Source organism: Lampetra planeri, chromosome 28 (assembly GCF_965212315.1).
Source record: "Lampetra planeri chromosome 28, kcLamPlan1.2.h2, whole genome shotgun sequence".
Lineage (NCBI taxonomy): Eukaryota > Metazoa > Chordata > Hyperoartia > Petromyzontiformes > Petromyzontidae > Lampetra > Lampetra planeri.
The window spans coordinates 8,006,900-8,019,645 of record NC_136134.1 but is presented as its reverse complement, the minus strand read 5'-3'; the positions used below and the strand labels follow the sequence as shown (position 1 = coordinate 8,019,645).

The following is a 12,746-nucleotide window of genomic DNA, read 5'->3' as shown; positions in this document are numbered from 1 at the left end:
ACCTCAGTTTAAAACATAGGCTTTCGCGACCAAATAAAATAATAATAAATGAAAATAACTAAATTAAATCACGACGTTTATTTTTACCTACGTGACTTTACCGAAAAAACCTAAGAGTATGAATCCTTGCAGTCACGAAAGCTTCAAATCTAGAATTTTCGCGACCAACATTATTCAAAACTACTAGCCTTTTGCCCGTCAAAGGACGGGTGTATTGCAGTAAATCTGAAACTTGCAAGCGAAAATCAGACCGCGAAGTGATATATTCATCGCATCAATGCGTGTGCAATTTGTAAGGGCGCAGTGACACTATTTCATTTAAAGGTTATAATCCCTTGTTCATCACGACGTCCTTTTTACTTTGATGTCTCAACAGCGTGACGGAGACCACGTGATGACGCGAGGGCTCTGCCTTTGTAGTGAGGGTTGTGAGTTGACGCCGAGGAGGGGGGAGGAGGCGCCTCGCCCCCCCATGTCGAGTGACGTCAGTCGCTAATTATTATGAATGGTAGGGGGGCGTGTCCATTTGGAGGACGTCACCTGCTCATGATTATTAATGAAGGGGGCTTTTCGATGTGTAGCTGCGCTACGAACCTGGCAACACGAGTTGGATTCCCGCTTACGGCCACCTACACCCAGTGACGATTATCTGAACCGATCCCTGGGCTTCCTCTATGTCGACTCAGCCTCAAATGAGTACCTGGTGCGGTGTGTAAACATCGCCACTGGGGAGACAAAGGCGGCCGGGCGTGGTGTTGGCCACCCACCCCCTCTCGTGTGCCGTGCCGGCCTTTGTAGGTGCTCGCCAACAACACTTGCCCCAACAGTCTGTTACGGCTACACGGGGGATCTTTGTCTTTGGTGGGAACCTCTACGTATCCATATATCGATTCCACACATAAACCACCGATTCGATTCCAACACACAGCACCGCGGTACGCAGTCTTTGACTTCAAAATCGACTCTCTTTTATTTTGTTTAAGTTCAAACCCACATATTCTTGGTTCTTTCGGTGAAGTCACGTAGAATGGAAATAATAAAATAATAAAAAATTAACATAATAAAATATGTTTTATTTTTATTATTATTATAAAAATAAAACATAATAAAATATGTTTCATTTTTATTATTTTATTATTTCCATTCTACGTGACTTTACCGAAAGAACCAAGAAGATGAATCCCTGCAGTCACGAAAGCTTTAAATCGAAATTCAAACCAACAAACAATCGATTCGACTCCTCACTCACCTTCACCCCCCCACCAACACACCCCCAGTGCGCATGCGCGGCTTTGCTTGGACCCCCCCCACCCCTCAACCCTCCCTGCCCTTGCGGCCTGACAGCCCGGCCGCCGATGAGGGCGTCGCGCGCGGCGTTTCTCCCCCCGTGTGGCGCTCGCTCGCTCGCTCCCAAACTCGCTCCGCTAACTCGCTCTGCTAAGCTTTAACAAACGCCCGCGCGCGGAACAATGCTGCGCGCCTCCTCCACCACATTGGCTCGGTAAGCGCCCAGTGCCCGTGCTCCCGCCCGTGCTCGGGGAGAGTGTTAAAGGCCGCGCTTTTGGGCCTGTACCGCCGTGGCCTAGAACGCTCCGCCGCGTAAGGCGGGGGGGACGGTGCGACTGACACCAGGCGAGACCGAGGCTGTTGCCCCGTGCCTTCGTAGCGTTTGTTGAGCCAGGCGGTGGGCCTGGTGGCTCGGGAAGGCGTTCGTCATGGATCTGTCGTAAACATTTTTACCGTCGCTCACGAGGTTATGGGTTGGTGGTTTGGAGAACCTTGTGGCGATGTGTGTCTGTCTCGGCGTGTTTGTCATGGCCACGTCACGTTCACGATGGTTTTAATTGATGCACCAAGTCGGGAGATTCCAGTTGTATGCAATGCACGCACGTTGAACTTCTTTCGCGCCGTACGTTTGCCAGCCGCGCTAATCGTAGGTGCGGGCGGGGGGACAAAATAAAATGCAGTTCTAAAGAAATGAGTTTTGAATCTTGAGCCCGGTGCTCTGTTTCTCAATGGTTGCGTCAGGTGCTTTTTTAACGACTTCACGTTTGTGGTGGTTTCGGTTAGATGCAGAGGCGGCACCATTGGCCCTTCAGTATTAAGTGCACTGTGTGATATGTGTCTGGCTCTGCCACTCACGAGACACCCGTAGCAATGTCTGATACTCCTCCAGCACCACAGAGGTCCTGGCTTAAAGCGTCGAGCTCCCGAAGGACGTCTGTCACGCCGTCGGTTTGTGATGGCTGTGTCACACGTGTTATGGCTGTCAGACAAGTCCTCTGAGATCCAGGATTTTAACCCTTTCGGGAACTTTCAGGGCGAGCGCAGTTGCCAAGTTAAAGCACTGGATCGGCACAACTGATGTCTCTCTAAGGGGGGTTTTCAATGTGCGATATCAGATTTCACTGAGCAAGCACTGTTGATGTTCTGGGTTTAGGCCATGGAATTGTCGGAGTTCATAATGGCCACGTAAAGTTCGTGTTAATGAGACACCACTGAGGTCCTGGGTTTGAGCCTGATTTAACTTGACTAAACGAGATAAATTAGCCAGACAGATAAATGACCTCTCATAACTGCCGAAGTGTCATGTTGTTACACACCTTAGAATGGCATCCTATAAATGTACTCAGAAAAGACTGTTCATTGACATATTTCAAATCACCATTGGTCCTGGTCCATGCCTTGTGGTTGACATTGACATTTCATTAACCCATTACATCTTTGGATACGTATCTGCCATTGAATCAACTTTTCACCATCATAGATGTTTTCTAGGAACAAGGTTGCATCTTCTCTGTTTTTAATGTCTGATTTCAGCATAGAGAATACACATTCCCGATTGCCAAGCCTCAAAGCATGGCTCGTTCAAATATAATGTTTACATCTGTACACAGTTCATAGTGAGCATATGTGTTGTCAGTAGATGAATTCAGTGCCTGGGTGGATGTGAATAGCAAAGTAGTGTGGAAGATGTGTGAAGTGTAGATACTGTAAATAATCTTGGAAATGGATTTCATCTCTGAGGTTTTATAAAATGAGTGCAACAACAGCATGCCTGTATCCACCTTACACCACGATGTTCACCAACTTATCAGTCATCTCCAAACTTCGTGAGCACCTTACACTTGTCAGGATCAAAGATTACATCACCTCGTCCCTTTATCTTGTCCGCCTACTGCCCAGCCCACTTCACCAAGACTGCACTTATCAAGATTATCGGCGACATTCTAGCTTTCATTGATTTCTCTTCCACCGTTGGTTTTGTCAGCCGTGACATATCTGCCACCTTTTACACTTTAAATCACAATATTTTGATTGAAGGCCTAGAATCTGACTTGGCACAGCTCTTCAGTGGCTCACATGGTTATCTCTCAGACAGAAGGTTCTACATCAAAGTTGGAAGTCCTCATCCCCAGGCATCGCATCGACCGCAGGTGTCCTGAAGGAATCCATTCTGGGTCCTTTACTTTTCTCAGTCTGTTTCTCCCCAATCAGCCGCCACGTCCATAGTTACCACAAACTCATACCTACGATGATGACACTTAATTATACAGTATTTCACTCTAACCTCCGACCAGGGCCCACTGAACTTTACTAATTGCACCTCTGCCTTAGCACTGGTTTTTGGTAAAATAACCCATGAAGTCTATGCACCAGGCAATGGCTCACCAGTATTGTTATCTCAAAATCTACTCATTTCTGGCTCCATCTTTGGTCCCTCGAATCATATGAATATCTTCGCTATCACCTTGAGTTTTCATTCTCACTTAACAATCACATGCTCAACATGATAAAGATATGCAATTAGCATATCAAAGAAATATGGCACATCCTCCCAATGTTTGCTAAAGTCCCCTGCATATACTCTTGTAACATTGTTGGCACCTACCTTGATTATTGCAACGCCATCCTTACTCAAACTTCAACAAAAACACCATATCAGACTACAGCATCCTCAAAACAACCTGTCACGTACTGTCCTTGGTATTAGGCACGGCCATATGGCTTCCATGGCTATGCTAAAAACCTTGTAACTGGCTCCCCGTAAAATCAAGGATGGAGTACAAAATCGTTATCCTGTGCCACCGAGCTCTTTCTCAAGGTCGCCCGCCATACCTCTTGTCCCTTCTCACTCCACTGATCACAGCAAACCGCTGGGTCCTTCGGGGTCTAACAACCTGCGCATTGTACCCAAGACTGCCTTGGCCGAGCAGCATTTCTCCATAGCTGCACCAGACATCTGGAACTCTCTCCCACTGCACGCACGCAGCATCCAATCAGCATCTACCTTCAAGCAGCAGCTCAAGGCTCTCATTTGTTCTGGCGGGCACACGAGGCACCTTGAACTCTATCTCTGTGCCTTGGAGTTCTTGATCGAACATTGCGTCCGACTTGCGAAATATGCATGCAGTTATAAATTGTTTATTATTATACTTTGTTTTGACACACCAATGTCTTTCCTAGGCTGTCATCACAGCAGAAGGGATGGCTTGTCCTGTCTGATGGGCCTGTGGGCCTGATGGCTGGTGCTCGCCGCGCCTCCCACTTTCGCTGCCTGCTGCCACCTTCTCTCTGCCAAGCCCGACGCTACATACCTCAGGATGCAAGCGCACAACAGCAACATCATATCCACCACGTGCGATACCGCCGCGCACTTGCACGACACTACTCTGCGTTCACACGTGGACGTGGTTATAATTACCACCGGTTTGGACAAGGAGGTGGCTACGCAGGAGGAGGTCGGACACATGCCCGGACTTTTATTCTGGTACGAGTTGCAGCTCGGCTCTTGCGGCTGAGGTACCTTGTGCTTGGTACAGCAGTCGGAGGAAGCTATACTGCCAAGCAGGTATGTGTGCACCTCAATTTGATACCGCTTGTGACTCACTCTTTAATTCTCTGCCCAATGGTGGGTTCTTGGCTCAAACTCCTATCTTCTCCCATCTTGAGCCTCGTTATTTTCTTGTATTGCTCCTGTTCCTTCAAGTCATCAAACTGCTTAGTTCTCTTTCAACTTCTTGTTCTTTTTTTACAACATCCTTGCAGAACATCAAGCTTGTAAGATAATTTGCTCAGTAAACGTATTTTGTCTTTTCTTGTTTATTTCATGATAAGATGCATCTCTTCCTGAAACTGCTCTAGTACGTAATTTTTACTATCTAAATTATTTTATCTCTTTGGTCAGCAGAATTATGATTGTGGCTGCTGTCGTTTAATAATTAAACTGTGAAGTGGTTTGTGGAGTATTTTTTTACTTCATATTTTATTGTTATTTGGATAGGTCTCATGGGTTGTGTGTGGGTCTGTGAATAATGTTTCAGAAATATGATGAATGGAAGGATATGCTGCCAGACTTGACAGAGTACTCATGGGTGATTCCAGAATTTGTTTGGGAACTGGACAAATACATCGACTTTGGTAAGCTTATCCACTTCTATATGCGCACATTTACCATATTCTGCCTGGGTGTGACATGACTACCTAGTAATCATTATGAGACTGACATATAATGTTTTTTCGTACTTTATTCTAACCTCAGTCAATTGTGTTGGATTTGTAATACTGTATGCATAAATGTGTTTGTAACAAGTATAAAAAATTGTTATATCTCACTAATATTTCTTAAGAAGAGAAACTCAAAGCAGAGCAGTATAGATTATGTTTATAAGTTTTATAATCTTAAGAACATTTGAAAATATGTTTATAGTTACTTTGGTGTGTAATTAACAAACCTTCAAAACAGAAAAGTAAACGAATAAATGTTTGTGTATATTATCAAACTTATGCTCCAAATGACGTACATTTTTTTTAAATACGAGCAGAGTTTTGCTGCAGGATGTCTTTACACTGCCTCTCCACCCGTGGTTACTAATGTATTCGCTGTTTGTGGTTTGCTTACAGACAAGATTTCACAGAATCTTCCAGACAGGGAGGACCTGGCCAAGTTCCTGCCGAATCCTGACAAGGTGACAGAGTTCCTTCAGCGGCTACGCGACTCCTTGGCATCAGGTAATTCAGATCCTTCATGTGATAATATATTAGCAGTGTGGATGCCTTACTTGTGGTGCCATGGTGGCGAGATGTTAACTACCTCGCTTGGTATGCAGAAGGTTTATGGTTCGATCCCAACACCTGCATATTTGGAGTATGTATGTTCTCCCTGTGGTTTACGTAGATTTTTCTCTGGGTCCTCCATTTTTTCCCTCCACATCGAGAGACATGCATTTAGAGTATTTGGCTGATTTAAATTTCACGTGAAAGGTCACTTCATTGAGCTATCATCTGTAGCCAGGTAGCTTCTGAAAAAGAGCTACAGTAAAACCTTGGATTGCGAGCATAATTCGTTCCGGAAACGTGTTTGTAATCCATAGCACTCGTATTTCAAAGCACTCGTATATCAGTTGTGATCACGTGACGCTCGGCAGACAAAGCGTATACGTACTACTCGTATTGCAAGACCTTGCTCGTTTATCAAATTAATATGTATTAAAAAAATGTGCTCGTCTTGTAAAACACTCGCAGACCAAGTTACTCGCAAACCAAGGATTTACTGTATATAGCTCAGTGGGCTTTAACTGATGAAATAAAAAAGCATTGTTTAGTTTGGAAATGTACTAATGACTACATAGTAAGCCGCTGTCTGCGCTCCTTCCATTGAAGAGTCGCAAAACTACATAATAATTCTCCTGAAGCCCTTTCGTAGCGAGCAGACCTCAAAATTGGCATTTATTTCCTGAACATATTGCTATAAGCAGAAATAGAATTTACATGAAATCACAGCTGGTGAGTAAACAGTGCCTTGGCTGTATTATGATTTTGTCAAAAGTGCTTTTTACCCTCGAATTGACATCCAAGACCTTGCATTCACGTTGATTTGTAAATAACACTACCAGTGAATATCATTTAAATCAGGCTCAATTGGTCATTATTATTGAGAATCCTTGGTCTATGGCAGTCGAGTTGTGTGTGCGATTTATTGGTATGTAAGCATTTTTTTCAACTGGCCAATGCTTTTGTTTAGTTTTTGCATTACACGTAAATTCCAATTTACATTCCATCCGTACTTTTAGTTCAATTATTCAAGTTAGGAAGTATTTGTATTTTTTGCATTTAAATTTTACAATGAAGGTTTTTATATGAGTTATAGCATTCCAATTGTACAGATACATTTCAATTTGATTAATCTTGCTAAATGCGCACCGTGAACATTTTTATTTTACAGCGCATTGAGAAAGATAAACTTTTTCTAATCATCATGACCTTTTCATTTAAACCTGCTTTTCTGCACTGGTCATACAGATGCATTACACACTCGGCAACTGGTTTTGTTATTTTTTTTCATTGTTTGTTTTATTTCTGTTGTTGCTTTTGCTGGTTTTTGCAGGTGAGAGTTTGTTTAGAGATATCAAAGGAGCTGCAGGTCCACTTCACTTGTTAGGTGTGTAATGCTCTTCTCCCCTCTCTGATTGTTTTTCTTCAGCCCGCAGAGAGCAGCATAGGTATTATGAACTACAGGCAAGCTGTGTGTCCCATTCATTTCTGCGTTGGCTACAGCTAGTTGAGCAAGCGGTGAATTTTGTTGCATTTTGAGTGTGCCGAGCTGTCGGTTGATTGCGATGGGGTTATGTGGATATTCAATAGGTACACCTTCTCATCTCGACAAAACCACAATGAGAGGTTAGGGTGAGCCGGTCGTCGCATTTTGTGTGTTTATATCCTTTTCTATGTGTTCCTAAGCTTATAAAATAACGAATATAATGTCAACTGTTTATATATATGTACATTTAGAGCCCTTGTGTCACGTCACTGCCGAATGTATGTCAGGGGGGTTATTTTAACATCTTTTGCCACGCTGGTCAGTGCGAGTTGGTGAAGGCAGGGAGCATTGACGTTGGAGCCAAATACAGTACCACAATGGTTTTGCTTGACTGCCGTCTGTTGACCTTAAAAACAGAGACTTCATTCTATAAGCGAATGTAAAAAAACATACCTACATATTTTGGCCATATTGCCAGTGGCCTCATCGTTTGTGTGTAAGATCTACTTATGTATAAAATGCAATTTTTAATGATATTTATCAAAAGGCATCACCTCAATTGTAATGTCTTCACACATTTCCAACATCAATTCAGCTTCATAAGGTGTCCCTTCATCTACTAATCTCGCCTTGGCTGAATTAAAAAGGACAGTTTTATACGCATGTTGGGCTTTGCAAATGGGGCTCGCGTACGCATTTGGTTGTGCTTCCCCACATTGGTTGTGCTTCTCCACATTTACCTTTTTTTTCAGAGCCAGCTGCATCCACAAGCATGAATGCATCTGATGGGGGCCTGGGTTTCAGCACGCCCGCAGATGGGGAAAAGAAATACAAAAAGGTAGAGCATACTGCGGCATTTGCTTGGTTAGCTGAGTTTTACTCTTATATACTTGTTTGGCTTAAAATATCCTGACCCTTTCAGTGCCAATTTGGCTGTTGAACAAAATCTCATTCTTCAAAAGGAACCTCACACCGGCATTAAAATTATAGTTTTGTTGACCTGTGTTAGTGTAAAGTTCCAGTTGGAGAGTGTCCCGGTGATCTAAATTGTTGATTGTCTGGTATTGCAAATAATAATTCTAATACCTGTCAACTGTTTTTCCAATATTCTTGCATAAACTCAATTCACAAAGCATTGCAACCGATGCGTGTTTTATTTTTATTTATATTTTTCCTCTTACAAGGAAATTCATTGCTTGGCCATTGTGTATTCATTTAAAATTCAGTATAAATAATAGCTTAGTTTAGTACGCATAAAATAAATAACTGTAATTTAGTTAATATTTTGTAAATATCTGCTAGGTCTCTATTTAATAACAGGACTCGTCTTTTTTTTCTATAAATGTCAAATATACAAAACTAGCGCTTCCCAAGGGCAGTACTGTATGTGTTTCTGAATGACAAAATACATCATATTAATTGGATAAGTGACTGCTACAATGTAAACTGATCCCACTCCATTTGGTATAAGGACTCACTGAAAGCTAAAAGCATGTGCAGGCGTATTCATTTTTTATATGGTACACAATTACAATAAAATGAAGTAGATATAGCATTGGGAGGTTTTAAAAACTCATTTCCATTCTCCTTTCTTCACATCCTGCCTGTAGTCTTTGCTGAAGTTGTCCTGTGCCCTTGCCCTGTTGTGTTAAAGCCACGTTCATGATTTTTCATTTTAGTTGCTTTTATTTGTATATTTATTTTTGTTACATTGTCTTATTAAAAACACTACATATTTTGTGGCTGGATAGCCTATTAGGATTCCAGCCACAAAGCCAGTGTGCACAATGGGTATTTCCCAGAGATTCCCAATCAATTCTGTGGACACAATCACCAATTTGCTCATGTTAAATACTCTTTGAGACCTGTTTGTCACAGCCTGAATCCACGATAACGAAAAAAAAATACCTGCAAGGGACCGAGCAAAATTCTATCCCCTCGTCGTAACTCGCTCTAACCAGGTCTCCTCTGCAAAAAGATGGATGAAGCTCAATGGGTATTCATCTTCTTGGTTCTTTCGGTAAAGTCACGTAGAATGGAAATAATAAAATAATAAAAATTAAACATAAAATCATTCTCACGACGTTTCGGCCGCAACTCAAGCAGCCGTCCCCAGGTGGATAACAGGTCTGTCGAGAAGACAGAGTCTGAATGACATACCCCAGGCTTGGAGCATCTATTTAAGCTGGGATGGAGGGGGGAAGAGCGCCTTGACAAAATCATTTGCATATCAAGAGGAATTTAGCATATTTATGGGAAATGCAGATATGCGATTAGTACTACTTGTGAAATGCGTAGGAGGTTTGGCGGGGGGTTTAAAGTCATTATGCCCGTGCATTATGCAGGATTAGCAGCATCAAAGGGAGGGGATAGGGGTAACAATAATAAAGGGTATTGTCACTTCGCTAAAGAACAAAAGAAATTACCGATAACATTATTTTTCCCATTGTTGCATGTCTGTCCTGTCTGTGTTGTGTCATTTCCCTGGCTTTGCCCACCAATTACTGCTACCCTGCCCCTGCCTAATTGCCCTAAACCCTCACCCAACCTCCTCCCAACCTGCCTGCACATACCAATAAACCACTGGGGTGTGGCCCCTTCCTCTGGTCACCACTATCGGTGACCAGGGTCTCCTTGGAGAGCTCATCCTGATCCAGCAGCAGATCCAGCAGCACGAGGAGGAGGCCCGGCGCTCGGCGGCACAGACCTTCCCCACCACGCCCCAGTACAGGCCCAAGGTGTGCGTGCCAGCCAGCCACCTGCCGATGCCATGACCTGGCTTGACCTTGCTTGGCCTAGCTGGCCATCCAGGCAGCGTTGAACAATTGCCATGTCAGATAATTGGTTTTTTACCCTTCCATCTGGCAACAAAACTGACACCTTTTTTACAAGGAGTCATGTTTGCATAGACCACAATACCTGCAGTCATAATGCAAACAAAAAACATAACTCTGATAATGTGCACTGTCCTTGAAGTTGATTGGCCCACACCCGAGACAGCTTTCCTTAGAGCCTAGTCTCACATGGGTTGGACCAGGCTCTAAGGAAAGCTAGGCTCTAAGGAAAACATGACTCCTTGTAAAAAAGGTGTCAGTTTTGTTGCCAGATGGAAGGGTAAAAAAACAATTATATTTTTTACTGGCAAATGAGGTTCCAATGGTGTGAATTGCCATGTCAGTTTGTGAAAACATTACCTCGACAGGATAATGATGCCAATTATTGATGATGCCAAGTTTACTTACCCAACAAATCCCACAGTCTAAAGATTGTATTTAGGGAAGGTCCTGCATTGGGATGTTTGACCAGTTCCATTAATATGGGAGAAAATTTAAGTACCCATAGAAAACCCATGTATATAAGAGTGGATAATATTCAACACTGCCACCTCCCGGCCCAATCAATATCTCACTTATAATTCCTGGCAAGACCTTTGTGGTCAGCTATCCGAGTACTAATCCGGCTCAGCCCTGCATTCTCAGAGCATAATGAAAAAAATATTAATTATGACTTGTCCCACTTTAATTAGGGCATCTGCAAGTATGTAGTTTTTCTGCAGCTACTCAACGCCATTGCAATAATTGTAGGTAGCATGGTCGTAAAGTAGTGTATTTTTCAGTGTCTGTTTGCACGTTTAGGTTTTATCTGTATGATGAATACATGGGTTGGGATCACTTACATTATAAACCCTCATTGGTTAATGAAGTAGGGTGCTGAAGAGACTGATAACTATTCAAACATCAATTTAACAGGATGTGTGTTCATGACAGTGGGAAGCGCTAGTGTAACTTACTGAAGTCGAACTCACGTTACATGAATGCTGATATGTTATGCAACCGATACTGAATTTTACAGCTTAACATATGGTATCAGTTAAAAATTTAAGAGTGAAATTCATAATGGTCAGTGATGCCACTACACCTCGCCATTGCTTCTGCTAATTATAAGTTGCTTTTTTATTATACAATTATGCCTATTGTAGCTACAGCCATTGTTTTGTTCACTGACTCGCTGATTGCCGAGTGGATCCCGGCAGTGATCTTGCTCCAACTCTTCCTATACAGATCTCGGACAAGGACAGATCTGACCAACTGCAGGAGGAGCTGCTTAAGACTCAGGTAGCCAACACCGAGTATCACTGCAACAGATCCATCCCCTGATTATGAACGTAACCATCAATATGGATTGCTTCATCAAGGAAATAGAAGGGTCAACAAAGCACTTTAGAGTATGCTTTTGTAGGCTATGAATATTTTCAACTTACTCTGCCCAGCCAGTCATCGTGCTGTCAACACCCTGCATCTATTCAAGTCCAGACTCAAGACCTTCCTTTTTAACTTTGCCTGTGTCTAACTGCCTCTTGATATAAATATGCCCACTGATTCTGTATAGCATCTTTGATATGTTATGTAACTCAAAATTGTATTATTTGGTTTATTACAGTCATATCTAAATTAACCATGGTTCTGATAAAAAAAATATTCCAGAAGTACGCATGTAACATTGTTTCATTATTATATGAGCAATCAGTTGGCGGCAGTGATAATTTTCAGTGTGCCGCTTGTGCAGATGAAGTACCAGCGGATTCTGGAGCAGCTTGAGAAGGAGAACAAGGAGTTGAGAAAGCAGCTTCTGCAGAAGGACGACAAGGGTATCCATCAGAGGAAGGTCAAGGTGATATATTCAGAGGAGTGGCCACATGCGAGTGACTTTGTTTACATCAATTTGAACAATGACCGCTGGCGTAGAATCGTGATCCTAACACAGCTCTGCTTTCTTTCTTCCCGATGAAACAGAAGTCGTTGATTGAAATGTACTCAGAAGTTCTGGACATACTTTCGGACTATGATGCCAACTACAACACGCAGGATCAGTTGCCAAGGGTGAGACAATCTCAGATTATTTGTGAATACTGGCGTTGGTGAATTGTTTCGGAAAGTAAACACCTTCTTGAGATGTTTTCCAAAAGAATTCTGCATGAAACATGACCAACCTCATCATTAGACCTCCTTTGCCAGTACCAAAATATAATAGGGTTTTTCCCCTTTTTTCTGGCAACAAAACTGAAACCTTTTTACAAGGATTCATGTCTGCATTAACCACAATACTTGCAGTCAAATGCAAACAAAAAACACACTATGATAATTTGACTGCAAGTATTGTGGTTAATGCTGACATGAATCGTTGTAAAAGGTTTCAGTTTTGTTGC

At 42.6% G+C, this 12,746-nt stretch overlaps 1 protein-coding gene across 4 annotated transcripts in view; it reads left to right on the top strand.

Annotated features, from left to right (window-relative positions):
- Window positions 1-1,275: 1,275 nt before the first annotated feature.
- Window positions 1,276-12,746, top strand: part of OPA1 (OPA1 mitochondrial dynamin like GTPase) — a 30,705-nt gene continuing 19,234 nt past the window's right edge. The window contains exons 1-10 of one of the 4 annotated variants that reach the window (XM_078607779.1): window positions 1,276-1,501; window positions 4,468-4,852; window positions 5,325-5,421; window positions 5,905-6,012; window positions 7,388-7,441; window positions 8,293-8,378; window positions 10,168-10,278; window positions 11,602-11,655; window positions 12,107-12,211; window positions 12,334-12,420. In XM_078607779.1, coding sequence (XP_078463905.1) covers window positions 1,470-1,501; window positions 4,468-4,852; window positions 5,325-5,421; window positions 5,905-6,012; window positions 7,388-7,441; window positions 8,293-8,378; window positions 10,168-10,278; window positions 11,602-11,655; window positions 12,107-12,211; window positions 12,334-12,420 — 1,119 coding nt within the window. In that variant the 5' untranslated portion in view covers window positions 1,276-1,469. The remainder of the gene's footprint in view (window positions 1,502-4,467; window positions 4,853-5,324; window positions 5,422-5,904; window positions 6,013-7,387; window positions 7,442-8,292; window positions 8,379-10,167; window positions 10,279-11,601; window positions 11,656-12,106; window positions 12,212-12,333; window positions 12,421-12,746) is intronic. The other 3 variants (XM_078607781.1, XM_078607780.1, XM_078607782.1) reach the window with 3 other exon arrangements.